The sequence below is a fragment of the Acomys minous genome (assembly GCF_964271855.1).
Source record: "Acomys minous genome assembly, chromosome: 3".
In the NCBI taxonomy this organism is placed as follows: domain Eukaryota; kingdom Metazoa; phylum Chordata; class Mammalia; order Rodentia; family Muridae; genus Acomys; species Acomys minous.
The window spans coordinates 35,018,043-35,044,240 of NC_140485.1; the positions used below are offsets into that span (position 1 = coordinate 35,018,043).

The 26,198-nt window shown below is 42.2% G+C and overlaps 1 protein-coding gene across 5 annotated transcripts in view; it reads right to left on the reverse strand.

Annotated features, from left to right (window-relative positions):
- FMN1 (formin 1) overlaps positions 1-26,198 on the reverse strand; it is a 367,926-nt gene that overhangs the window by 48,563 nt on the left and 293,165 nt on the right. For all 5 annotated transcript variants that reach the window (XM_084776574.1, XM_084776572.1, XM_084776573.1 and 2 more), the window contains one exon: positions 25,575-25,667. In XM_084776574.1, coding sequence (XP_084632700.1) covers positions 25,575-25,667 — 93 coding nt within the window. The remainder of the gene's footprint in view (positions 1-25,574; positions 25,668-26,198) is intronic.

Consider the following 26,198-nt stretch of genomic DNA (forward strand, 5'->3'; position numbering starts at 1 on the left):
GAATAGAGAGGGAGAGATGAGAGAGGGAAAGACGAAAGGGTAGATGAAGAGATAGAGGGATACAGGTAGTTGAGAAAGAGAGAGAGAGAGAGAGAGAGAGAGAGAGAGAGAGAGAGAGAGAACAATGCCACAGAGGAAACCTAAGTGACGCTGGCCAAGTTTTACTAACCAGATTCCTCCTTTCACCTACATGTGGGAGACATCTCCCAGCTCTCTCCTATATCTACCATTACTATTTCCAGTTGCTTTTTTCTCCCCCTGTGAAAAGCATCATAGCCAAGAATTGAATAGGTGATGGTGTCAGAGGCCAGTAAGCGTAAGGACCTGAGTTCCAATCTCCATTGTGCACAAAAATCTGGGCATGGTAGCATACATCTGTAACACAGTAGTGGTGTGTGTGTGTGTGTGTGTGTGTGTGTGTGTGTGTGTGTGTGACTACTGTCATGTGAGTAGATTTTAGCACAAGTGTCTCTTTGGTCACTGTCCTAGCTTCATTTCCTGTTGCTACGATAAAGATAAGTTGAAAACAGCAGCTTAGCAGAGCAAGTTGTTTAGGCTCACAATTCCAGGTTTCTGTGGCCTGTCACTGTGGGGAAGTAAAGGAGGCAGACCTTGAAGTTCCAGTCAGGTTCACGTTCCAGAGCTGAGAAGGAGTGCGATGTTTGTGCTCCTCCCTCTTAGACAGCCCAGGCCCTGAACCCAGGGCATAGCGCTGCCCACGTGGGTGGGTTTTCCTACCACAGACATGTCCACAGGCTAACTTAACCTACACAGTCCTTCAATGGGACTCTGCCCAGGTGAATCTAGGTCATATCACATGACAATCAAAAAACGAACATCATGGAACCGTTGGGGGAAGGCATCATCTCTTTTTCAGTTAGTGAATTTAAATTGGGGAGAATTTAGAAGCCGAGAAGCATGAGGTAATTTCATTCCCTTCTTCTTAAAAACACATTGCAATAAACAAAACAACAAAACACCACATTGCTGCTAGAAAGGCCACAGGAGGGGCTGCCATTAAGTGTGGGGTGAATAAGTATCAGCCGGCCTAACCACCATGGGTCAGGGAAGATTAAGAAAACACTGGGATTCATGCACGGAGTGCTCTTTTTTCCAACCAAACTGACTGCTTTTTGAATGAAAGGCACTTCTCATTTTTGTTCATTACCTTTTCTACATCACAGCTTTAAAAATAACCTAAGAATTATTTTCCTCTTCCAAAATCAAACATCACTTTCCTGGCTCAGACTGCCAACCAGGCTTCTGCCAGCGATCAGATGCCCAATACCAGATTCCAAGCAAAGACATTTGAAGATGCACACACACTGTGTGTGTGTGTGTGTGTGTGTGTGTGTGTGTGTGTGTGTGTGTTCATGTGTGGTCTAAAGCAACCTCAAAAACTTGGCAGTTTTCCTACTGTGGCTATGATTTTCATGATGTGATTATTTGCAAGGGTTTGTAAAAAAAAAAAAAAAGATGTCATGTGTCAGTGCATGCGAACCCTATTTCAATACCTCCAGATTGATAGTGCATTGGAAGACCTTGGGACACAGACAAGAAGTGCTCTTGATGGTTAGGTGTCTGTCTGGTGCAAAGCAGGAAGAAGATGAATCTTATGAGCTTGTGAAGTCAGAGCTTGTCATGTGCTGTCCTTGATGCTGCTCTTTCCCTACCCTCATTCAGGAGTTCAGCGCCATCCACATGTTTCCCTGTATGACCAGCTATTATGCAATTTATCATATCAACAGTTCATAGTCTAACTTAGCTTTATAGTTTTGGCCTTTATTCTAGGATTTTAGTAGCTGAAGCTCAAGGTGTCATTTTTACCCACCACACCTAATGACCACTGTTTATCAACCCAACAAGCACTTAGCTTGTGACTGGGCCTTGGCGTGAACAAAGCAGTGAACACAGGTAAGCAGTGATTTCTCCCTCTGTGAAGCTCAGGCTCAGCCTGCTCCTATACCTGCAATGACACCGTGTTCACACTCTAATAGTCTGACCTGTAAAATGCACCCTAGCTTGTATCCTGCTCACCTTTCCCTTCTACTATCCAATGCCTTCTTAAATTCCCACTCTACTTCTACTTCTATCCCTCCTGTCTCCAGCTTCGTGGTGTTCATCATGGCCAGTGTCATCTTTTTATGCTACAGTGCTTATCATATTATTGTCCTGCAAGAATCTTTAATGGCTTCCTAAGAAATGAAAAAAAAAAACCCCAAAAACCAAAAACCAAAACAAACAAAAACAAAAACCAAAAAACCAGTCAACCAACCAACGAACCAACCAAACAAACAAACAAAAAAAACCAAGTCCAAAAACCAAATCCAAAAAACCAAAAAGACGTAAAAACATAAACCTTTGGGTCCACCTGGACTTACCACAACCTAGGCACATTTTTCCATTTCCTGTTCTCAGGTATCCCAGCTTTAATTTCTAATACTCATGGACACATAGAACACGAGAGAAGGCTTGCTCTCTCTCAGCACCTCAGCATCTCAGCACCTAACAACTTCTTTTTATCAACACAGACACCAAGTCCCAAAGAATTGAGTTAGTGAGAGGTTCCGTAGAAGCTAAAGACAATGCAGGCATTCACTGAAGGGCCAGAAGTAGCAGATGAGGACAAGAAAACCCCAGACAGCTGGGAAGCTCCTGGATCATGATGCAGAGTCTGATTCTTAAACTTATGGTTTTAGGAGACTGTCTAGATGGCTATAGACTAGCCCTACCTTGATTCAATCTTCACTGCCTCCTTCCATTTCTTCCTCACATACTGTCATGGTGATCCTGAAGGCCCTCATGTGCTATGTATTTACCAGTTGTACCAGCAGCCTTCCATACTGTCCCTTGCATCTGGATATGGCACTGGCCCATCAGAAATCCGACCTTCCTTAGATGAATATTCCAGGGTACTCCCACATACTCAGGGTAGCATGGCTAAAAACACATGGCACCCTGGCCAACTGTACCTCCTTTGCTCCTCATTTGAAACAAAGTAATGGTATGCTTACTACGAGCCTTGAGTAAATCAGAATCTCTCCTTCAAACATACTTTTTTTTCAAAAATGGCAGAAAAGAAAACAGTAAAGCAAATACATAGTATTTAAAGGGAAAGTATTAAGAAGCTATATAAAACAGAGAAAAGGGGAAAAAAAGAACAATTAGGGCCACTCGACAGGCTACTTTATATAGGTATTGTATAGGATGCTATAATGTTATGGATTCTTTTACTCTATCAGAATTTATATGTTGAACCTAATTTCTAATGTGATATGATGAGGCAGAGCTATGTAGATACTCAGCCCTCATAGGTGAGCTTAGTACCTTTATTAAGGGGTCTTATCTGTCCCTTTTCACCACATGAGGACAACAAAGAAGGCACAGCCCCTGAGGAAGGATATCCTCAGTGCACTGCTGCCACCTTGTCTTGGATTTCCTAGGAACTATGAGAAACAAATTTTACTTGTTTATAAATTACTCAGACTAAGGTCTTCTCTTATAAGCAAACCAAACTGATTTATATACCCAGTATCTTTGACAGGACATATTTAGGAAAAGGCTGGAATGTAATAAGGGACGAGGTCCTGTGGATGTATGGAGAAAGTTTCTCTGGCCAGAAGACCTAGCATGAGGTCCTATAGCAGATGAGAGGACCCATCAGGGAGATGGGAGGGAGGCAGAGACCAAGGGAAGGGGAGGGGAAAGCTGAAGACACCTGTGGCGGTGGGGAGCCTTGTAGGGTTTACACAACTCTGATTACATGATGGAAAGGATGAGTTGCCAGAGGACTCTAGGAAAATGAGTAACTGTTTGACATGAGTTGTAAAAGACAGGAGGATGACTGCAACAGCCCCTTTGAGACACTATCATCTTGAACCAGTGTGATAATAGAAACGGCAATGGACAGGTTGTGTTGTAAACGTGAAAACAAGGTACAACTTGCAAGGCTTTGGGCTTTAGCATTTCAATGAATAAAAGTTCCATTTCTTAATGGAGGACAGATACGTGTCCCAGAGGGTGAAGTGAGGAAATCGGAGTTTAGTCTGGGACACCAAGTTTGAGATATTTAATTTGCAGTTAGATATACAAATCTGAGGTTCTTAGAAAGGTATGGGCTGGGTATGGGCTAGAGGTATAAATCTGAGAGTCACTGAACTAAAGGCCACAAAAGGATGTTCTGTTCTAGCAGGTTAGCCACTAGACAGAACTCTCTGGGGGAAAGCCCAGGAGCTCTGCTGTGTTTCTAGATTAAAAAAAAAAGTGGACAGTCTAGTGTAGCAAGGACAAGCAAGATGCCAGCCTTGAGCTAAAAGGAAGGGTCCTTTACCACATGAGATGGTTAATGATATCAACCATTGCTAAAAAAAAAAAAAAGCTGGCTAAGCTTTATTAAGCTTTATGGCAGGTATGTAGTCCCTGAGACTAGAATTTGCATCATTTTTCCCTTAGACCTTGACATATAATAAACAATCTAAATGCTGAATGAACAAATAATTAATAGTCGTCAGTCACAAAGAACAGGATGTGCTCTCTGTTGCCTCCTTCATCAGGGCAGACTTGGAAGAAGACGATCACCATGCCACGTACTCTTGCCTCATCCATATGACACCACCCAGAGGTACTGCCTGGTTGGAAAGCTTCAGAGGTTTTAGGAATCTAAGGTGAAGAGTTGGAGAAGAGATGAAAGCCAACAGAAAAGCAATGAGGGGGAGGGGGAGAGGGGGAGAGGAGCGGAGGGGAGAGGCCAGACAGTCCAGAGTGTTGCTAGCCAAAGACAGAGATCCTGAACGAAGGACTCTGACGAGCAAGGAACAAGGAACTAAAAACCAAGGTTGGCTGGGGAGAAGGAAAGTAATTGAGAAAAGAGGACACTATGGAAGGAGGCAGAGACAACTGAGGTAAGAGAGAAAAGAATTAAAAGCAGGGGAGAGAAAAAGAAGCCAAGGAAGCCGGAAACTGGTGTCTGGAGGAAGAGCAAAGGAAAGACAGTGAGCAGCGTGGCAGCTTGCAATGAGAACAGCCAGGGCTGCAGGAAGTGGGTTTGAATTCTGAGGAGACAGCCAGTTAAGGAGAAGCCTCCATAAAGCCAATGGGTATTCAGAATGGAAGAGAAAAAGAGCGCTGCACGGGCTGAAATGCTCAGGTGACATGAATGACAGTAGCCCTGGGGACAAGTCTCTAAATGCCCCATTCTTCCCCTGGCCTCCAGTCAGTAACCACAATATACAAGGCCCTTAGAGTGAGAGACTAAACAGAACACTCTTAGCTAGATGACCCACCCCTGTTAGCATTTGGCTAATTAGCCAGATGACCCACCCCTATTAGCATTTGTCTAATTAAGGGAAGATATCGCCTACATTTTCACATTGAGGAGTTTCTATTTCCTGCTTGCTAATACTTGGTTTAGTAAAGAAAAAAAATCAAGACAACAGAATATGAATTATTATTTTTCCAAATAAGTTGAGTGGCAGTGGCTGCTGTTGCCAAAACTGCTTTGAATGATAGGATTCTGACACGAGACTGAAATCTAAACAGCATGAAGAAATCTCTAAAGCTGAGCCACCCCCATTATCTCATGCTTATGAGACTATAGTCCAAAAAAAAAAAAAAAAAAGAGTGATGAGTCTCCATTTGTGCAAACACAACAGCGGTCCAAGGCCTGAGAAAGACACTGATTGCCCATCTGCTTGTTTATATAGCCCAGAGATGGTTAGTGGGCAAACAGCTCATTTCCCTTGAAACTGGACCAAACTGGGGCGTGTATAGTGGATGAGGGTGCTGTCATATGTGACATGACAAGAGGAAAGGGAAGAACTCTCATGGGAAAGGGCCTTGAGATCAAAGCCATGGACCAGCAAGCCAAGCAAAGATTGGCGCAAGCAGCTGGCCTCTAGCAAAGGCTTCAGTTCCACAACTTTCCGATCCTAGTCTCCCACTCCACCCATCCTGCCACTCAGGCACAGATCTGGACCTCCACTCCTCAAGGTCAGGTCATTTCCAGATAGTTGGATGAATGAATCAAATAGGAAGTGTCAGCACCGAGGCGGCTTCCAAGTTTGGGCCGCTAGACTGATTCTGTTTCAGTGAATTCCCTGGCTGTTTCAGACCTGAGTTGCAAAGCTTATCTTTGGCTGCTCTGTACAAGCCATCCACTTCTCCTTGTCTCCTAAAGAAGATGGTAGCCTATGTGAGGACAAGGACTTGAAGCCAACTCCAGAGCAGAGATCTTTATGAGTGAACGGCCGCCATACCGAGCTTGTTGTTACTGATCAGTAACTCCGCATGCTGCTTCTGTTTTTCTGCTTGCCAACGTAAGGAAGTACCTTTCTCCCCCATCATCTGTGGAGATCAGTGATGGCTGGCAGAGTCCCTGGAACAGGACTGCGAGGATTTGCTCAAGACTCTATTGCTCTAGTGCGCACAGTGACATTATCTGTAAGCTCAGCTTGCGTGGCCGATGCAGCAGGGTCATAAATTCAAGGACAGTTTGGGCTACACAACAAGACCCTATGTTACAAATAAGCCCTGCTCCCGTATCTCCAAAGAAATAATATCTATTTCTACTCAAAATGATTGAGCTTAACAATAGTTATTTGCCCACGGCCATAGATGATGGGTGAAGGAGCCTCAATACAGCCATGGAGTAGGATAAAACACGAACAAAGCAGGACCTTGATAACTTGCTTCTAACAGAATGCATTGTAGGCATATTATAGAGGAGCCTTCAGTGAGAGGGCAGGAGCAAAGGTAAGAGAGCACAATCTGTTCTCACCAGATCACTATGACAACAGTGGGATGGTGTAGTATGAGCAACTTAATGGGAGTCCCAATGACTTACCAGCAATGGTTGACAACCCTGATCTCTACGGATCCCAGCAGCGCACCACTGGCTCAATCCATTTGCCTTCCCGACAGGGTAGCTGTGTGAATGGCTTTTAGGCCATGTGTGCAAAGGTACCATCTTGGGGGTTGGTTATTTCAGCAAGCGCGAGACACTATCACTGCTTGGTGGTGGAGCGGGGATGGGGGGATGGAGACTGGTACTTGAGAGGACAAGCACAGTGAGGCCACCTATGTGGGCGATGTACAAAACCTGTGTAGGCCAAGAATGTTCCAGAGATAAGAGCAACTGCACATAGAGAAATTCTGGATGAAAGGAATACTTGAAAGAAGGAGCCCACAGCTGATTAAGCCCACACAGCATGCGAAACAGTTACCCAAGGAAGGAAAGATGCCTCGGCACTGCTGATTCTAGTCTTTGGAAGGTAGATGCAGAAAGCAGAGTCACACAACATAAAAGGTTCCTGTTACACAAAACTGTTGCTCAAAGAGGAATTTACACGAAGGAATAAAATCTTAAGACAAACAAACAGCGGCCATATATCAATTTATGCAGCCACTGGCTTTCTTCAGGCCTTTAGGTCAGTGGTTCTCAACCTGTGGGTCATGACCCCTTGGAGGGTCACAGATCAGATAGCCTGCATATCAGGCATTTACATTACAATGCGTTAACAGTAGAAAAATTACAGTTATGAAGCAGCAACAACAATTTTATGGTTGGGGTCATCACACCATGAGGAACTGCGGTAAAGAGCCACAGCCCTAGTGTGGTTGGGAACCACTGCATTAGATCGTTTTTTTGGGATCCCAGGCCCATCTCAGTTTGCTAACCTTTGCTTTATATTGTCTCAGCTTGGAGGGAACAACAGAAACCTTTTCTAGCTCGCTCACTCCTATTTAGGTGTCCGTTGGATGCTGTCCAATCAATACTTTTGAGAAATATATGTAGCACGCAAATATATGGCATTTTAATATCAGAGGATACGTATGTAGTGTGATCCTGGAGGAGAGGTCCCACAAGGGAATAAATTCATCATCTTAAATTAAGACAGGTGTTGTGTCAAATTGACACACCTGGAACATGTAATCAGAATTCATGAACTTTAATATGAATTCCAGATCCTGGTTTCTTATCTACATTTTCAGGAAGAGTAAAATGGCATATAAACTAAAAATTGAAAATTTTCCAATATGGATTTAGAAGTGTTCCTTAACTCATTCTACAAATTCTACTGGCTCCACTGCCATCAGAGAGGACTTTTGAGAGCTTGTGTGCAACAGTGCAATTGGCTGGCATTGTTTTGTGTTTTGTTGTTGTTGTTGTTGTTGTTGTTTTTTATATCCCACAGGTTATAGAAAATGTTATCTACAAGACTCACAGAAAGAGCAAATATAAGCACACATTTGGATCCCACATGGTCACAGTGCCCTGCTATGTCTACGATAACTGTCTATGAGCCTGTCCCTAAATCTCCTTTGCCCTTTGGGGGAAGCCCTCAACTCTAAGCATTTATATTTTAGTTCACCCGTGTCAATTACTGGTGATCTCTGCCTTTATCGCATGGACTGTAGCTTGGTCCTCAGCTCTGTCAGAGTGGCCATCACTAACTGGCCATACAGGGACCATGAATATCACAACTCCCCCCCAAAAGGCACAAGAATGCATGAATGAATTTCTGAGTTGAAAATTTTATTGAAGCCAAGAGTATAGGAAACAGCTAAGCTTCCAATTTTGTTCCCTAAAGCTTAGAAATATCCTAGCTAATATCTTCTTAATTTTTAATAAGCTATTATTGAAAAATGTAAAAATATTTACATTCAGAACTTAAATTGAGAAGCATTTATCATGAGTGTGCAGCTTAAACGTGTTGGCACTGTCCCTCAAGTCTCTGCTTGTTTCTTCATTCTTCTCTCCTCCCTCCTGACCCCTCATCCCTCCCTCCCCATCTTCCAGACACTGAATTATATTAAAATCAGAATTTGACATAGTTATAGGAAAGAGTCTACAAGAGTAGCTTAAGGCCATTTGTCCCTGGGAAAGGAAGGAAGGAGTGTTTAGTACATCAGGTGCAGGAAGTGTAGACCCCTCAGAGGACTCATTCCCCAGGATTCCATCTGCAAAGGCAGCGTCTCGGCAGTGGGATAGAAACTCCAGCATATGGGACCCAAAGTCCCCGGGAAGACATCCTCGCCGATGGTGATGGTTCTTATGTGTAGAAATAGTCACAAACGTGTGAGTCGCTTTGTAGCACTGGGTGTGTGAGGCTAAGATTTATGAGCTGTGTGTTTTACCATGTGGAAGTGCGGAGAAGCCAAGACTTTCCTTCAGAGTGAGGAGAACAATAAAGAACCATACCCTGGAAACCATCTTTTCTGAAGACGTTCTAAGGGCCCGAAGAACACACTGACAGTTCATTGTTTATTGACCATTCAAGATACGATCCCAAGGCAAGTGCAGATGGTATCCTTGGTAACAAGTCATAACCTGCAAGTTAACAATCCAGCTGTCAAGAGACAGTGATCTGAGGACTGTCTTGTTCATTGTGATAGCTTGCCTTCCTGATGGCCACCTTCTGTGAATGCCTTTTGATCTGTAGTGCCCTCCCTCCCTCTCTCCCTCCCTCCCTCCCTCCCTCCCTCCCTCCCTCCCTCCCTCCCTCCTTCTCCCCCCCCTCTCTCTCTTTCTGGTTTGTCAAGACAGGGTTTCTCTGAGTAGTCGTGGCTGTCCTGGACTCACTTTTGTAGATCAGGCTGGTGTCAAACTCATAGAGATCCACCTGCCTCTGCCTCCAGAGTGTTGGGATGACAGGCCTGCGCCACCGGAAGTGACTCACTCGTTGATCTCTTAACTGGAGCTCTTGCTACACATTGTTGAAAATGTATTCACTTACAACTTCTTTAACCAAAAGTTCATGATGTCTTATTTCTAGTATTTAAAAAAGGTCGGCTGTTTTTGCTTTCTAGGACAACTGAAAGCTATTTGCTTTGGGAAAAGTCAGCTACCCAGAGATTACTGTACTTGGGGTGGGGGCGGTGTTTGGGTGGGAAGGAAGACCAAAACTATGAGAAGTGGCTACTTAGAATTTCAGATACCCATCTGACCTTAGGCCATACCCACATATGTGTATGGAAAAGTCACTTTCGGAAGATTCCAATTCTAGCCACCATAGGATTCTGAATTCATGGGAGACCTGCTGCAATAACCAGCCAACTAAGTTGTCAACCCACAGGACTGTACAAGAGAAACTAATGTTACTTTCAACTATTAAGTTTTGAAGAGGTAGCAATACAGCAACAAGTAACTGATGCATACTTCATGAACATAATGTCACAGGCTATAATTCCAACCTCCTCTGGCAAGTGGAAGTTCCTGAGGCAAAACCTGAGTGCGTCTTGCTCTTCACTGAGCATACAGTGCCCAGAACGCAATAAGCATTAAGTAATATTTAATCAGCAGTTTGAACAATTTCTTCTGTGTTAATAAGACAAAGGAAAGACTCACAGTCAATAGAGCATTATATGAAATAAATTCTGACTTTAACTAAGCAACATAAGTAAAGCTCAAAAGAACCCAGAGGTGGTGGTGGTGGTGGTAAATGGGATTATGTTACACCCCATACCAGAAGGTTATATATGGTCTTAAATATGAGGTTAGTGTTATTATCTCTATCCTAGGGATGAAGGAAGTCAGCCTGGTCTCCAAGTCAGAAAGTTAGTAGGTGATTTAAACTCAGGTTTGTATAATTCTAATAGCAATCTTCTTTTCACTATACTATCTACAACAGAAAGATCCAAAACCCATGCGTTGAATCTTACCCAGGGCTGTCTACCTCCATGAATTGCTGTCCACATGCTGAAACCCATTTTACTACTGGTACTCTGGCCGACCATCTGCAATGGTCATGAGTGCCTCAGTCATGAGTTCAAACCAGGAACCAAGGCTGGAGGAAGCTTAAGACTAAGACATTAGATAATCACACCTATATCCTGTGCTAGCAATTGGGCTCACTTCTAGAACTGTGGGACTCAAGGGAAGATGCCAAGGAGAGAATAGTGCCCTTCTGGGAAGAATAACAATTTTAAATAAATGTTGGCTGGCTTTTCATGTGGTTTACTCGAACATGTTAGAGCCCTCTTGAGTTATTACAGCACAGTATGTTTCATTATTTCGGTAAGGAGATGGGGTGGTGCAATGAGCTCAGTCAGCAGATGGTCAGTTTTCTCAGTGATTCAATTGCCAACAAGCTGGTGGATGCTGCAGTAGGAGGGGGAGCTGAACATAGCACAGGCCTTGGTGTCTCTTTTTCAGGTGGATAAAGGGTGAGCTACCGAGACCAGGCAGGTCAAGGGCACTGTTGTTGGGCTAGAATTATGAAGGGACATGAGCAGGACGCGCTGACGCCACACAGCAAGAAAACTGTTTGTCTCTACTGAAAATAGCTCTGATCTACTCAAATATTCATTTTTAACTTTCAAAAGCAAATGGAAATGTTTTCACAAAGCTACCACACAGATGACACTTGTTCTTAATTCAAAGGGTTAATAAAAGGATCAGGCATGACATGGCCCTGCTGTCCAGCCTTTGCTTACAATCTTTTAAAGCTAGTTAAAAGAAAAGAAAATAAAGTTCCTATCATTCTCCAATCTGATAGAAAGCAGAACTTGAGTGTTGAAACTATCAGCAGTTACCAAGGATAACTAAAATTGTTAATTCTCGTATTTAGCATGGAGAGGAGGTATTCACACTGCGGATCTTAAGGATCAAGGGTTTGCAGTTCAACATAGAGGCCACTAGGTGGTAATGTTGTGGATTTTGGCAGCCACAGTATGTGATCCATAAGGCATGGTGTCTTTGATGGAATTATGCATATCTGTTGTCATTGAGAAGTAACCACAGTCATTGCAATTACAGTTGAAAATAAAGCTTTTTTTTAGTGGCTAAAGATACAGCCTTGAAGAAAAATCCTTTGCTGCCTGATAGTTTTTACATGCTCACTCACCTAACTGACTTGTACTATACTTATGATGATGTCCAAATTTTAACAAAATGGAAGCTTCTTGTCCTAGATAAGTCCAGATCACACACATCTCTTTTGTCTATATTTTAGGAGAGACAAACAAATAACAATGACTTCTTTTCAGAATGGAAGACCCTGTATAATTAACTAGTCACATTTGCAAATGCGCCATCACCCAAGACACCACTGGGTTAGTAAACCTGTCATTGACACTCAGAGCCATCTGCAGGAACACTGAGAAATAACAGAATGTGAGAGCAAGACTGGCATACATACCCAGCACAGGCTCTGGACAAGGTGCGTCCATTAGTCCTGGGCTCTTATTAGTGCTGCTCTGATCTCTTTAACACAGAGTGAACTCAGAGAAGAAACAATTTGAGAGAATAAAGTGCCCACTGCAGGGCTGTACATTACCTACAAAACCCATATATGGTATGACATGTATTCTCAAAGCAGCTTGCCAATGCAGCAGAGATATTAAGCTCTCCTGTCATAAAAAGACAATAGCTGAGTACAAGAGGATCCATGTGATAATTTCAAGAAATCACCCATTAAAGCCTTCATATAATGGACCTAGAAAATAATACAGTGAGTGAAGTAACTCAGACCTAGAGAGACAAATGTCATTCGTTCTCTCTCATCTGTGGTCCTTAGTCCCAGATCTTAAGATGTGAGTATAGGAGTGTATACACCCTAAGAAACCTCAGAAACCAAGAAAGTTATAAGGGGTCATGAGTGAGACCTAGAGAGTGCGATGGTAGGATACAAGTTATGTGAAATGAGAAGTTGGAAAAGATGGGAAAGGGAGTTTTAACTAGGAAAGAGAAAGGGAAGACAGGACCAGAGGAAAGGAAGAGTGGAGGTACAAATAACACTAAGGATGCTTGATAAAGCCTCAAGGACTCATGCTAGTTTATAGTTATCTAAAACTGTATATAAGTGTGTGTGTGTGTGTGTGTGTGTGTGTGTGTGTGTGTGTGTGTGTGTGTGAACCCTCCATGCAAGTTGTTGGTCAGGGTAGTCCCAGTGACTCCCAAACAATATAGGTTATGGCTGTTGCCCTTGGTTGCCTTTCAGAGACTGAAAACTTCAGACACAGGACTTGGGAGAGTCAAGGACTTTGGAGATCCAAGCTGGATCTAACTTGAAAGCCTCCTCCTTGAGAACTATCGTTTATAGTAGCAGAAGGTGCTCTGCAAGTTCTGCAGGAGAGGACAAGGGAGGAGAGCAATCAATAGTCCTAGCCATCTTCGAGGCCTATGAACCACAACAGTGACCAGCATGGCAAGATATCCCCAAAGTCTGCAAAGGTGCAATTGTGGCACTCATATCTGAGGGTAATCACCAGCTGCCTAAGAAAGGTCAAGTCAACAAGGGGGGAAATTATGCCTGGTACTAGAAACCTGGCCAACTACCCAGGGCTAGTGAGATCATGGATTTTACCAGAAAAGATACTACTGTTACTTTAGTAGACATCAAAGTTCCTAACTGCACTGTAATACTGACCCTTCTCCCCATAGATAAGATAGATAAGTGCAGCTCACACCCCACATCAAAGAAGCTTCTCTTGGAAGCAAATAGAGAGCACAGGGGACCACAATGGTCATAATGCAGAGACCAACTGCCAGGCTCCAGTGGATAGATCTGCAACTCAAATCCTGCACCTCAGGTGCAGGGAATATGGTGGGAAAAATGGCATAAAGAGTCAGAGAACCAGGAAGTTTGCAGTGAGCTAATGTCTCCTAGAAGCTACATCCATGATAGCTGAACAATATGGCTGCCTAAACAAAACCTGACCAACGATAATACCAATAGACCCACTAATAGAGAATGTGGGAATTTCATAGGGTCCCACCCTCAGACAAAGAACGAGGACAACTAATGACTGCTGAAAACAGAGGGAATTGGCTCTCAGGGATCAGTCCCCTAATTGGTTATCCAATACAAACTGTCAGTCCTGAAATTACAAACACATAAGCAATACCAAATAGACTTGGCAGGTTGATTTATACATTTATGCTTAAATATACATATCCGCACACAAGTGTAACAATAATAACCAAGAAAAAGAGGGAGTAGAGGGCACATGGGAAGAATTGGAGGGAGGAAAGGGAAGGAGAGAGGTGACAGAATTATATTGTAGTTAAACATTTTTTAAGTTGTAGATAAAAAAACCTGAAATGAAAAACAAATAAACAAGACAAAAGAAAAATCTTCTCATAGTTGTTAAGAATCCAAAGAGGAAGTGGTGGTTGGGCCAACAATTACTTGTTGTAATTTATCAGAAAAACAACTATTATGCAAGATGCAGAGCTCAATACTGATTTCACAAAACACTTAAATATTCACCACCTGCCCCCTTTTAAAGAATTAACACTGATCCGTGGTTGCTACTGCTAGAAGGGAAAATGGGGTTCTCTCCTGGGATTTCTAGAAAGGGGTCTCCAAGACTAAGCTTTTTTTCTAGATTATACAGAAAGTCTGTTGCTCTGATTTTTTTTTTTCTGTTTCACTTGGTGAGATGTAAAATGTTTCTTTTACCCACAAAAGTCTTGGCATAAAGAGAAAATGAGTTATTAGTATAGCACAGAATAACCCCGGGGATGAGGCCATAATGACGTTAAATGAGTTAGCAAACCCCTCAGACTCAGTTTCCTTGGCTGGAAAGTGAGAGATGACAAAAGCAGGCTCAACAGATTGATGCAGTGCTTCAGTGAAGCCACACAGCACCAAAGCAACCCCTCCCACCGAGGTTGCCGGGGGAAGATGGTGATGCTCTAACCTAACATTTGCTTCAGTAGGGCCTTATGGTTTATATGGTGACTTCATCTGCATGTGCCATCTCAATGTATTCTTCATGTGACACTGTACAGTAATGTGAAACTTCTGTTTTCAGTGGCATTTGTAAATTTGAGAAGAGACTCGGGTACCAGAAGTGATAAAGCCAGTGTTCAGTACAAGGTCTTCTAATGTGAAGAAGAGTGATCCCTCCACTTCATTCAAAGCATAAAACACACACACACACACACACACACACACACACACACACACACACACACATTTTATAGTGCCTCGGTTAACAGTACCATATTGCAAACCTAGGTGTTAATGCATTTCACACGATAATGTAAAATTGAAGTATATGTGAATACAGATGTATTATTTTTAAAGGGAGTAACTACATTAAAATTTTTAACTCAAAAATGTACATGCAGTCATGGCAGTAATAGTAAATTGGGAGACTGTCACTTCATATAAAAATTACAACTTCATAAATTACTACAACCCAGCCCCTGAGAAATACAACCTAATATATTTTTAGTTTCCCTAAAGAAGCCAGTGCCATATAGAAAAGGAGTATCCACAGGCGGATATAAAGGGGGATATTAGAAAGACAGGGCCCACCTCACTTGTCCCCATTGCATGCTTCTACTTCATGCAAAAGGAGCTGCGGCAACCACAGGACCTTGAACTCCCTCATGAGGAAAGGAAATGGAGAGACACCCAGCACTTCCGCTATGAGCTGGATCTTCGCAATCCTTTAAGGTTTACATGACTCAAGGCCTTGCTCAAGTTTGTAAAAATGAATTTATGTTTTAGTCCTCTAAAGCAATGAAAGAGCCCAGTCTCACACACTTGCAGGAGAGGGGACATAGGTGCATGTGACTTTATGTGTCTAAATTTCTGTGGCTTCAAAGGACGTCTTAGAAGGGGAAACAAGACTTACTTGATGTCTCTGCAGACTATACCACCAACCACCATCTCTCATCTGTGTGAACTTCTAAGAAACTGCTTAAAATCAGAGGCAGAAGAGCATTAATAATTAGATTTGAGATCCAGGAAGAATCACTAATATTGAGGTAGAAACAAGAAGTGACCCTAGGCTACACAGTCAGTTTGAGCCTAGCCTGTGCTTCAATGACTCTTTTATTTTATTTTTTTTTAAAGAACAACACAGAATTAGAGGTTTTTCTTTCTTTCCTTTTCCTTCCTTCCTTCCCTCCCTCCCTCTCACCTTCCTTCCTTCTGTCCCACCCACCCCCTCCTCTTTTTATATTGGGTCTAAAACTGCTCCTCGCTGATCTGGAGATTATGTAGATGATACTAGCCCCACATGCACAGAGATTTGCCTACTTCTGCCTCCTGAGTGCTAGGATTAAAGGCTGATTAATCATACTCAACAAATTACAGTTTTTAAGGCTTGAAACTTAGTAGGTCCAATTCTGACAATAGTCTTAAGACATAAAATAAGTGGTATTTGTCTTGCCCTGTGATTAGGCATAGGGGATACTGTAGGTTAGGGTAATTTAAGAAACAAACTCCCTATTTTGTCCTGGAATGAGCATATAGATATCAAAGTGCCCTTGTAACAGAACACAAAGAGATTTTGGTAGCAGGGAAGAAAAGATAAGAGGTAAAATACTATGATGACTAATGATGACTGTCACCTTGAGAGGATCTAGAATCACTGAATAGACAAACCTCTGGGCATGCTTTATCCAGGTTAGGTTAATTGAGGTGGGAAGTCCACCCTTAATGTGGACAGTATCATTCCCCATGTCAGCATGGTACATCTTCCTTGGAGAAGCACAAGCTAAACGTCAGCAGATGCTGCCATTGATAAACCAAACTCTAAATAGACTGTAACAAAAACAGTTCATTAGAATGACATCTTACTACAAAGCTAATTTGCCACCAAATCTTTGTAATTTGGCTAATCTAATGGGCAGAAAATGTAATTTCAGTGTAATTTACCTTGCATATTGTCTATCTTAAGCATTTCATCTTTCCCTATATTTTAAGAACAATTTCTACAACTTGCCCAGATATGTGTGTTTTCTTTATTGTTCATGGGAACTCTTTCACTGTAGGCATATTAGCCATTTGCTTGTGGTAAGAGCTACAAATTTCAGGTCATGCCAATCTTTTTATTATAATAAGGAATCATATATTACTTCATGCTTTGTTAAGCTTTTTAAATGAGGAGTGAATACTAAATTTTGTGATATGCCCTTTTCACCACCAAATCCTAAGCAATGATAATGTGAAATGTCCTCTTGGATCCACTGTAGTGACAGACAACTATACTTTGATTTCTTGGTATCTAATTATCTTTATATTCTGGGACTAACTTGTATTTGGTCATAGACTAGTAGTTTATATAGAGTTTTATAACTAAGGTGAAGTTTGGCTATAGACTTCTTTTTCCCCTCAGATACATTAGTACTGCTCATGTAGTAGTGGGTGCTTGGCTTTTACAGAAACAGTCAATTAAAGATATCAAGGTGGGAAGAAGGTAGTACAAGGTGTGAGGAAGAGGAGGAGGAGGAAGAAGAGGAAAAGAAGGAAAAGAGAAATACAGATTTTTCTTCAGGGAGTAAATATGAGCTCTCTAAATAATTTATGTGGATATAAGAGAGAGGGGAAGGAAGGAGGGCAGAGAGGGAGAGAGAGAGAGACAGAAAGAGAGAGAGAGAGAGAGAGAGAGAGAGAGAGAGAGAGAGAGAGAGAGAGAGAGAGATGGAAGGAGAGAGGGGGGCACGTGATGAGTCACTAGACAACTCTGGGGACTCTATTCTTTTCCTGTCACACTTTGTGGGATCTTGGGATAGAAGTCAGGTGTGCATGCAGGCCCCTCTACCTGCTGAGCCAGCTAACTGGTTAAAAAAAATTACATCAGTAAAGAAAAGGATCCAAACTAAGCCTTTAAGGTAAAAGCCTGACAAATAAGACTCTACTAAGACCACTTATTCCACTTTCCAAAGACACATGATCACAGTTTTGCTGTCTGATGACATGTGAAGGCAGCCTTCCTGAGTGATACTGAGATTCACCTATACACACCCTGCCTGGGAGTGACACACATCGGCCCAGTCACTCTTCCTTCTCCACACGCTAGGTCCCGATTCCTCTCCTCTCACAGGCCACACTGCAGGTGACTGGTTCATTTCCACAACCACCAAAAAACAGTGACTCAGTTTTACTTCTATGGTCTTGAGGTTGAAATGGAGAGGCTGGCTGCAGTCTGTTACTGCTCTGCTTATTGGTTCAACTATGGCACTTGTCAACGTTATCTGACTTAAAAGGCTTTTGGTTTGTTTTTTGAGACAGGGTTTCTCTGTGTAGCCCTGGCTGTCCTGGAACTCATTCTGTAGCCCAGGCTGGCCTCAACCTCACAGAAGTCCACCTGCCTCTGCCTGCCTGAGTGCTGAGATTAAAAGGGTGTGCCACCACAGCCCTGCTGACTTAAAGACTTCTTAAAAAGAATGTATTACATGCACACATCCAACAAACATATTTTTATATGTAGGAGGCCTAAACGACATCGTGAGTTATAGGTTAAAAATACCTCTTGCCAGATTCTATCACAGTTCTCTATTTCTGAAAGGATCTAAGCAGGAAAGCCACAGAGGAAAAGTTGACACCCCCTAGGGACTTCACCCAACTCAAAGTGTTTGTTCACAAACTCAACAGACAGTGATAAATATTTATCATAGGTCAGGCTGAGGCTGTATTGCAGGCTCAGAGAAAGTGAAAAGTGAATAGGGCCAGACAGCCATTGTCTCAGCTCTTGTGGAACACTTATCCGCTTGTATATATTGTAACTGCTTGCATTCAGTGTGGGAAATCAGAGTTACTGCTTTCTGTTTTATTTTTTGCTGGGTAAAATTATTGGGGTTTGTATTATTGTTATTACTATTACTATTTTACCAAAAAAAAGTTTTTGACATAAGAAGAATATTATCTTAGCAGGCCGAAGAACCACACAGGAAGCAGGGCTAGCGTTGTTCATTGAGAGTCAGGTTGAAATTTATCACCATTCATGGGTAACAGAATGTGAGATAAGGCCAAGTGTGGGAGAGTGCCGGCATTGGGGCCAGGCTTAGTTACAGCCTTCCCTGCTGAAGCTATAAATACAAATGGCCAATTTAACAGCAAGGAAAGACCACCTATAAGATCTAGACCTTGGATCTAATCAGTTGCTCTGTGGCTTCTTTCAATTACAGGATCCCTGCTATGTTTATGGGGGCTTTTAATGTGAGCATCATGGTTTTGGAGGCCATATTGTTATTGGCCATGTTTGATCTGAGGGTGGGAAAGCACGAGCTCAAACAAAACAAACAAACGCCTGCACAAGATTACTTAGAGCTGCACTGTAAATTGGCATCCACAAGAGCCTACTGTGGAAGAGAAGGGAAAAGGGTTAGACGCCACAGGGATCGCAACCCAGAACGTTGCCATTAAAAGTTTGTTCTGCTTTGCTCAGGAAATGAAAATTAGTTGAGCATAAGTGCCGTGGTGGCTTTGTCAACATTATTTAAGAGTGTTCTGAAGAAGGAAGGATGATCAAGACAAACACATCATCTCATCCGAGTGTGGCAACAGGATATGATTTACAAATGGAAAATGAGGCCATCGTGATTGTTACAAGAACTCAACTGCTGCTTATATACAAATAATTCTAATCGTGAATCAACAGAGTCACAATGCATGTGACTTCTCAGGCTTAAGAAAAAAAAAACCCCAAAACCCTAATTGCTTACTATTTTATGAGTGAGAAGCCTGCCCCTAATCAGAAAACTAGCTTTCTTGTTAAACGCTCTACACAGGCTCTTGTCACCACATACTTTCCCAGTGATGCTTAGCTGCTCTGATACTTGGAGGAATCTTCTTACTCTACATCTTTCCGTTGGACTGTCGCATCCATCTGTGTGCCTTAAACTGATACTTTTGTGAATGGCTTGCAGCCACAGGCAGCTAAGGATAGCTACAAGTGTTGCCCAACACAAGCTTCTAAACTTAAAACACCATATTTTTAAAGTTATTTTTTTTGTAACTCAATCACAGATTTATTTTTTTAAAACATTTTACTTACTTTTTTATTTAACTAATTTATTCATATTACAACTCAATTGTTTTCCCCTCACTTGTGTCCTCCCATTCCTCCCTCCTTCCCTCTTTCACCCTATTCCTGTCCCCTCGGTCTGTGACCAAAGGGGACCTCCTCCCTCACCGTATGGTACAGCCTTGAGCATGGACTCTGTACATGATATTAGCATGTTGCAGTATCATGCAGCTCACTCCCATCAACATGGCATCTCTGCCTCTGTGCCACACATGCACACCAAAAGTACCAGGACCAAAGTTTATTTTACTGTCTTCCTCATAAGTATCCAGGCAGTTATCCAGGTGGGGAAAAAAAAGGGGGAGGGAGTGTTACCTTTTATCATGTTTTGCTTTATTCTTGCACTGCTTCTAATGTAGCTAGTACAACCGTCATTCTTCCTTCCTTCCTTCCTTCCTTCCTTCCTTCCTTCTTTCCTTCCCTCTTTCCTTCCTTCCTTCCTTCTTTTTACCACTGTTGTTTTCACTCAGGGTCCTTCAATTCTCTCTCTATTGTTGATCCCCTAACACTGCTCCATCAAACAAGACACACAGGCCAGCGTGCACTTGTCACTCCTGTACACAGTACTTTCCACTGCGGTCTGTTCTCTAGAATGTACCCTGTGTTCTGCAGGATCCAGACTATAGACCACCCAGTGAGTGTCAGTCGCTTCTAGCAGCAACAGCTTTCTTCAGTCTCATCCCCAGCTTCCCCCGAAGTTTTGGGCACTCCTTCTCTCTGATCCTAATGCCCAGTTTTACTGTCATATTGAGCGTATTGCGTATCACACCGGCTCCACGGCTTTTGGAGAGTTCACGCTTCAGTGTTTCTGAGACCGGGTCTATCTTATAAACTGTACACCAAGGCTTGGTTAGTGGAAGTTTTCTCCTCAGAAGCACATGTAATAGTGGTGCACTTATGAAAACGTGGAATCAGATAGATGTTATACTTAAATCGCATGGAAATTGCCATAAAATGTGATTATCCAAGGTCAATAATGCGTATTTGTAGTAGGCAGAGAATTTTATGTTTTCTATTAATCAGAGAAACAAGAGAAATAGCTACACTTTAAAAAATGGGGAGTGTCTTCTCCCCGTTTTCCCTTTGGGATGTCCTACCTAACCACAGCCCGCGGTCAATGGCACCAAATGACCCTGAATTAAATTTCTGAAATGCTGAGCCAAAATGAAACTTTTTAAAGCTACTCTTTATTGCCCTAATAATAATCAAGAGATATTCCATTTGTGTGTCCAGCAAGTTAGCGAAGCTACAGGCTCTAAACTGTATTAGGCTAACGTTATGTGTCATGCAGTTCTTAGTTATAGACCACTAAACTACAGGACCATAGCTCACATGGCACCATGACACACCATCACCTAAGCAAGCTCAGCTGTCAGCCATAGAGCCAAGGAGGGTACAGGATGTGTCTGTGAAAACCTACACTCTGACAAAGCTGAGAAGGCAGAGCACTAACAAGAAAAGGACAGGGAAGAAAGAAATGAGGAAAGATGGGACCATAGCTAAAATTTAAGTTGTCCCATAGTTACACTTTAAAAAATAGAAAACACAAGATACATCAATGTTAAGGCTATATTTCACTTATGTAACCTAATGGATAAGATATGATTGCTTTAAAATGGAATCAGTATTAAGGAAACAGAAAGAAAGGGTTTTCCATGGTTTCTGTCTCATCTTGAGGTTAGCCCTATCAGAGCTACCCAACAGCGACATGTGGCCAATGTCTGCTGCATCAGACAGAGCAAGTCCAAGCTGTTTTGATAAAATCAGATAAATAGTAAGGTAAAAATAATGTGTTATGTCCACAGTGGACTTTTCACCCCTTCATATTGGGAACACTTAAAATCCCCACAGTATTCTCAAGTTTGACAAAAAAAAAATAGTGTATAATATTGCCTTTAAAAATTGTGTGTGTTTTGTTTTGGGTGTTTGGGATATTTTAAAATAAAATTAGAGATCATTCCTGATGTTCTTTTTACCTTCCCTTAATTTTGCTGGCTAAGGGAGGCCTGGCTATGGCCTGTCCTTGTATAATAAGAAAATCCTTGGCACAGGATCTGAGGGTATAATTCATTTTAGGATTATCAGTATTGTACACATAGCAGGGTCAGAATATATATTTTTGAATATACATTAAAAAGTGAACTAAATTTGACAATGGCAGTCCTCAAATAAAATCCATAATGGTACTATCTGGAGAGTGAAACATATTCTGCTGCCTGGCCCCACGTTAAGGCTCCTACTGTCAGAGAAGCTGGTGGTGGATCTAGAGTTTGCTTTGGGAATTGAAACTTAGAAAAGTGGGTTATAGCTTTTGAAGTTGTTAGCCAACAGGGTCCCAGAGACTCACAAGAATTACAGGCACTGGGTGGTGGTGGTGCACACCCTTTAATCTCAATGCTTGGGAGGCAGAGGCAGGCAGACCTCAGTTCGAGGCCAGCCTGGTCTATAGAGTGGATTCCAGAACATCCAAGGATACACAGAAAAATAAAAGAAAAAAAAAGGATTAAAGGCTCTTGCAAATATTCTTGGTTACCCTCCAGAACTTGATGGTAAGACCCTGTTGCTGCAGATACCCTCCCTATATTTGAGTCAAAGAACATGCAGAAACCAATTTGGCTAGCTTCCAAAATGTAGGTATGTGCTATATACAATACTAGAAGAAAAGATTAGTCATCAATTTCACGCAGCCATGACCCAGAAAGCTACAAAAGCAACTGCCCTGGCAAGATAGGGGTGCAATAGTATCACAGATGCCATGGGGGCAACCAAGCACTTCCTGATTATATCTAAGGCTTGCTCCAAGACATGGAACCTATTCCTGGCACTGCTAATGGTTTCAAGAACTTGTGGACAGATAATTTATGGGCTCTAGGGGAAAAGCCAACACTAAATGGATAGATTAAAATTACTCCTAATTACTTACTGCTATACCATACATAGGTCACAGTGATCCTTTACCATTATCAGAGAAGCTTCTAGTAGATGGTGATTAACACAGAGATAAGAGACTGTCCTTAAATGGGACATACATATCACACCCTTTACTGCAAGGTGTGGGATCTTTGTAAAAGCCAGAAGTGGTAGATAACTTTAAAGATCCAGTGTTTTCCACATACAAGAGGGCAGTTGCATGGGGACGTACACCTTGGACTAGTGTCTTGATATAAGTGAGTATATACCATTTAGCTCTTTTTGCTTCTGTGTGAACTCACTCATTATGACAATTTCTAGTTCAATCCATTTGTCCACAAATTTTGGAAATTCCTTGTTTTTAATAGCTGAGTAGTATTCCATAGTGTAAATGTACCACAGTTTCTTTATCCATTCTTCTATAGAGGGACACGTAGGTTGTTTCCAAGTTCTGGCTATTATCTAACCCTGTACCTACCAGAATAGTGGGTAAGAGGGGAGGACATCCTATTGAAACTTTAGGTGTGAGAAGCCTGGGAGAAAGAGGAAATGGAAGGATCCAGTGGGTCCTGGAAAACTACAGGCGAGTCTGGGCCCTGGGGCCCTCCGCAAACTGTGGCAACAGCCAAGGGAAAAAATAGGCAGTAAAAACCTTGAACCCCTACCCGGACTAGCCGATGGACATTCTCCACTGTTGAGTGGAGAAGGAGATCTAACTTTCACACAAACTCTGGTGCCCCATATTTGAACATGTCCCTTGGACAGAGATGCCTGGTGGCACTCAGAGGAAAGATAATAGGTCACCAAGGAGAGACTTGATACCGTATGAGCATATTCAGGGGGAGGAGGTCCCCCTCAGACACAGACTTAGGGGAGGGGAGGGGAGTAGGGGGGAAGTGGGAGGAAGGGAGGAATGGGAGGATACATGGGATGGGCTAACAACTGATGTAATATGTATAAATTAATAAAAATGTATTTAAAAAAAAAAGAGGGCAGTTGCACATATGAACTCATATAGACTGTGACAGCATGCATAAGATCTATGCAAGATCATGGCAGACAAAATCCCAGCGTGAGGGTTGGGGTGAGTATGAAATCTCATTGATAGCTAAGGAGCTATTGGCAGTTGGTAGCTACTGAGAGACGAAGAGTCAGTTTTCTTAGGTGGTGTGACCTAGTATGGCAGGCCCTACTCCCGAGTGTAGGTGGTCAACACAAGCTGGAACCAATGGGTTTTTTAAGAAAGAAGAGAACTCAAAAGTTAAATAGGTAGGAAAGTGAGGATGGAGAGAATAGAGCTGGGTAGAGTTGGGGGAAAGGAATCAATGTGATCAAAATACTCAAAGAAAATTTGAAATTCTCAAGCACTACTTTAGGGCTTGCTTCCTTGAGCTGAGAAACCTAGTAAATTTCCAAAGAATGAAAAGTTTTCAAGGTTCTAATTTGTTCTTTATCTGTTTTCACCAAAATAATAAATTCTCAATGTACCAAGATACTGGCTCCTTTAAAAAAAGATTTTAGGGACATTAAGACATGCAAGCAGATACAACCCCAATATATACACTACAGAATTTTCTAGCTTTAGAATAATAGAAAATTTAAAAAGTATAGAACTAAGTCATATGTATTTCATTTCAAGTTCATTTTATATATGTGAAAATAAACAGCATTGTGAATTTGAGGTAACAAAAATAAGCATTTTCCAGTTATGGAAGCATCTATAGGTTATGTTTGTATATGGTATAACCATAAGGCAACACATTTACCTTGATGGATCCCATTAAAAACAAATAACAAAAACAAGAACCTACCTATTCACATGCACATAGTACAAAAAGTTTGTGGCACTGTTTGCTCTTAAGACGATACTGAGCCTATCAAACATGAGGTTCAGCAAGACTGACTCTACCTTCTGCCATCATGAAAACAAGGCCAGGCAAGAGTACAGCACAGTGGGCTCTGCACAGAGGGGATGGCTGCAATGGCATTCCTGGTGACTCACGGACTGAGAAGTCCTCCACTAATTTCCAAGGAGGTTTGGCCATACTTTGTCAATTGACCCAACTTAGCAGCCTTCTGTTGCTGGTGTGGTATCATGTGGCCTCACTCAGTAATAGAAACAGCATGTTGAAACTCCCCAACACTTCCCGCATGCATGTCCCCTGGCTTTCTAGTAAAGAAGAAAGCTTCCTTCAAAAACCCCAAACTTATTTTTCTTTTAAACTTTAAACTGAATTTGGGAAAATAAAACAGGAAATACATAAAAGCATTGTATTTTCATGCTCACCAACCCTTATTAGTAAAAACTGCCAAGTTCTACCAAAAATACGGAGGAAGGTACAGAACCTGCAAAGTTTTCTAAATAAGTGCTGGGCCTTCTGGGTATCCCAAAGAGCCAATGGGTGGGATAATGACATTCACTGGGACCAGTTTGCCTCTTTGTAAAGGAATGAAAAATCCAACACAACTAACAACAACAAATTTCAAGTTGCCAGGTTGCCATGCTCATGAGACCAGGAATAAATCCCCATCAACCTGTCAGGAATTGCAGGGCCACTTATGCCTCATGCGTACACACTGGTTCCGTTGACATGTATCAAGGACATGTTTGGTCCAGAGGAGACAGAAAGGTTTACCTTCAAAATATTTCCAAGCAGGAATAACAACAAACGATTTATAGGAGGAAATGGTCTTGGAAAGTGCCATAAAAGTTACAGGGCAACTCAATCTATACAGAGGATGAAACCACCATGGAAAATTGGACCATGGACCCAGTGGTATTGTCTATGGTCAACCAAGGAGAGATGGAGGGGGGAAGAACGGAGGGAAGAAAAGGGGAGAAAGGTCAAGAAGGGAGTTTTTCAGTACCCTTGATGTACAACTGAGAGACCTCCTACCTTTCTGGAAGAATTCTGCCAATTTGTCCTTGAAAGGCTGCAGGTACTCCTTTGGGGACTCTTTGCACACCAGCTTCATCTGTTGCTCACTTGCTGCAAAGAGAAGTGTAGATTAGACTTAATCAAGAATACACACTTGCTGAGGGCCTGCATGGGCACTGTATTACATTGTACAGATTCCTTGTCAATCACAGCTTAACCAAACTCCACAGGGGAAACCAGCATATTCCACACCTCTCTTTGGGAACAGGGATGCGTGCAGCCTTCAGTTTTCCCTTAGGCATTCGTAAAATGATCTATGACTTGTGCCAAGAAAAATATTCTGCTTCTTGTTCCTCATAGTGGAGTGGGAGAGGTTTGTAAGGATGATCCAAGGGAACTAAGGACCCTGGCAATGTTTAATTCATAGACAAAATAGATTTTACTCAAGTTTTCACGAACCCAAATTGCCTGGAACCACCAAGTTAAAGAAACCTTGTGGTACCATGCACACCATGGTCCAGTTTGTGAAGTATCTGTTCTTCATGGCTCTCACTTCAAACAAACAAACAAAGGTCCATTTTGAAGATGAAAAGTGTTGAAAGCCAGCATAAGTGCTGCCACCATGAGTAGGACAGAAAACAT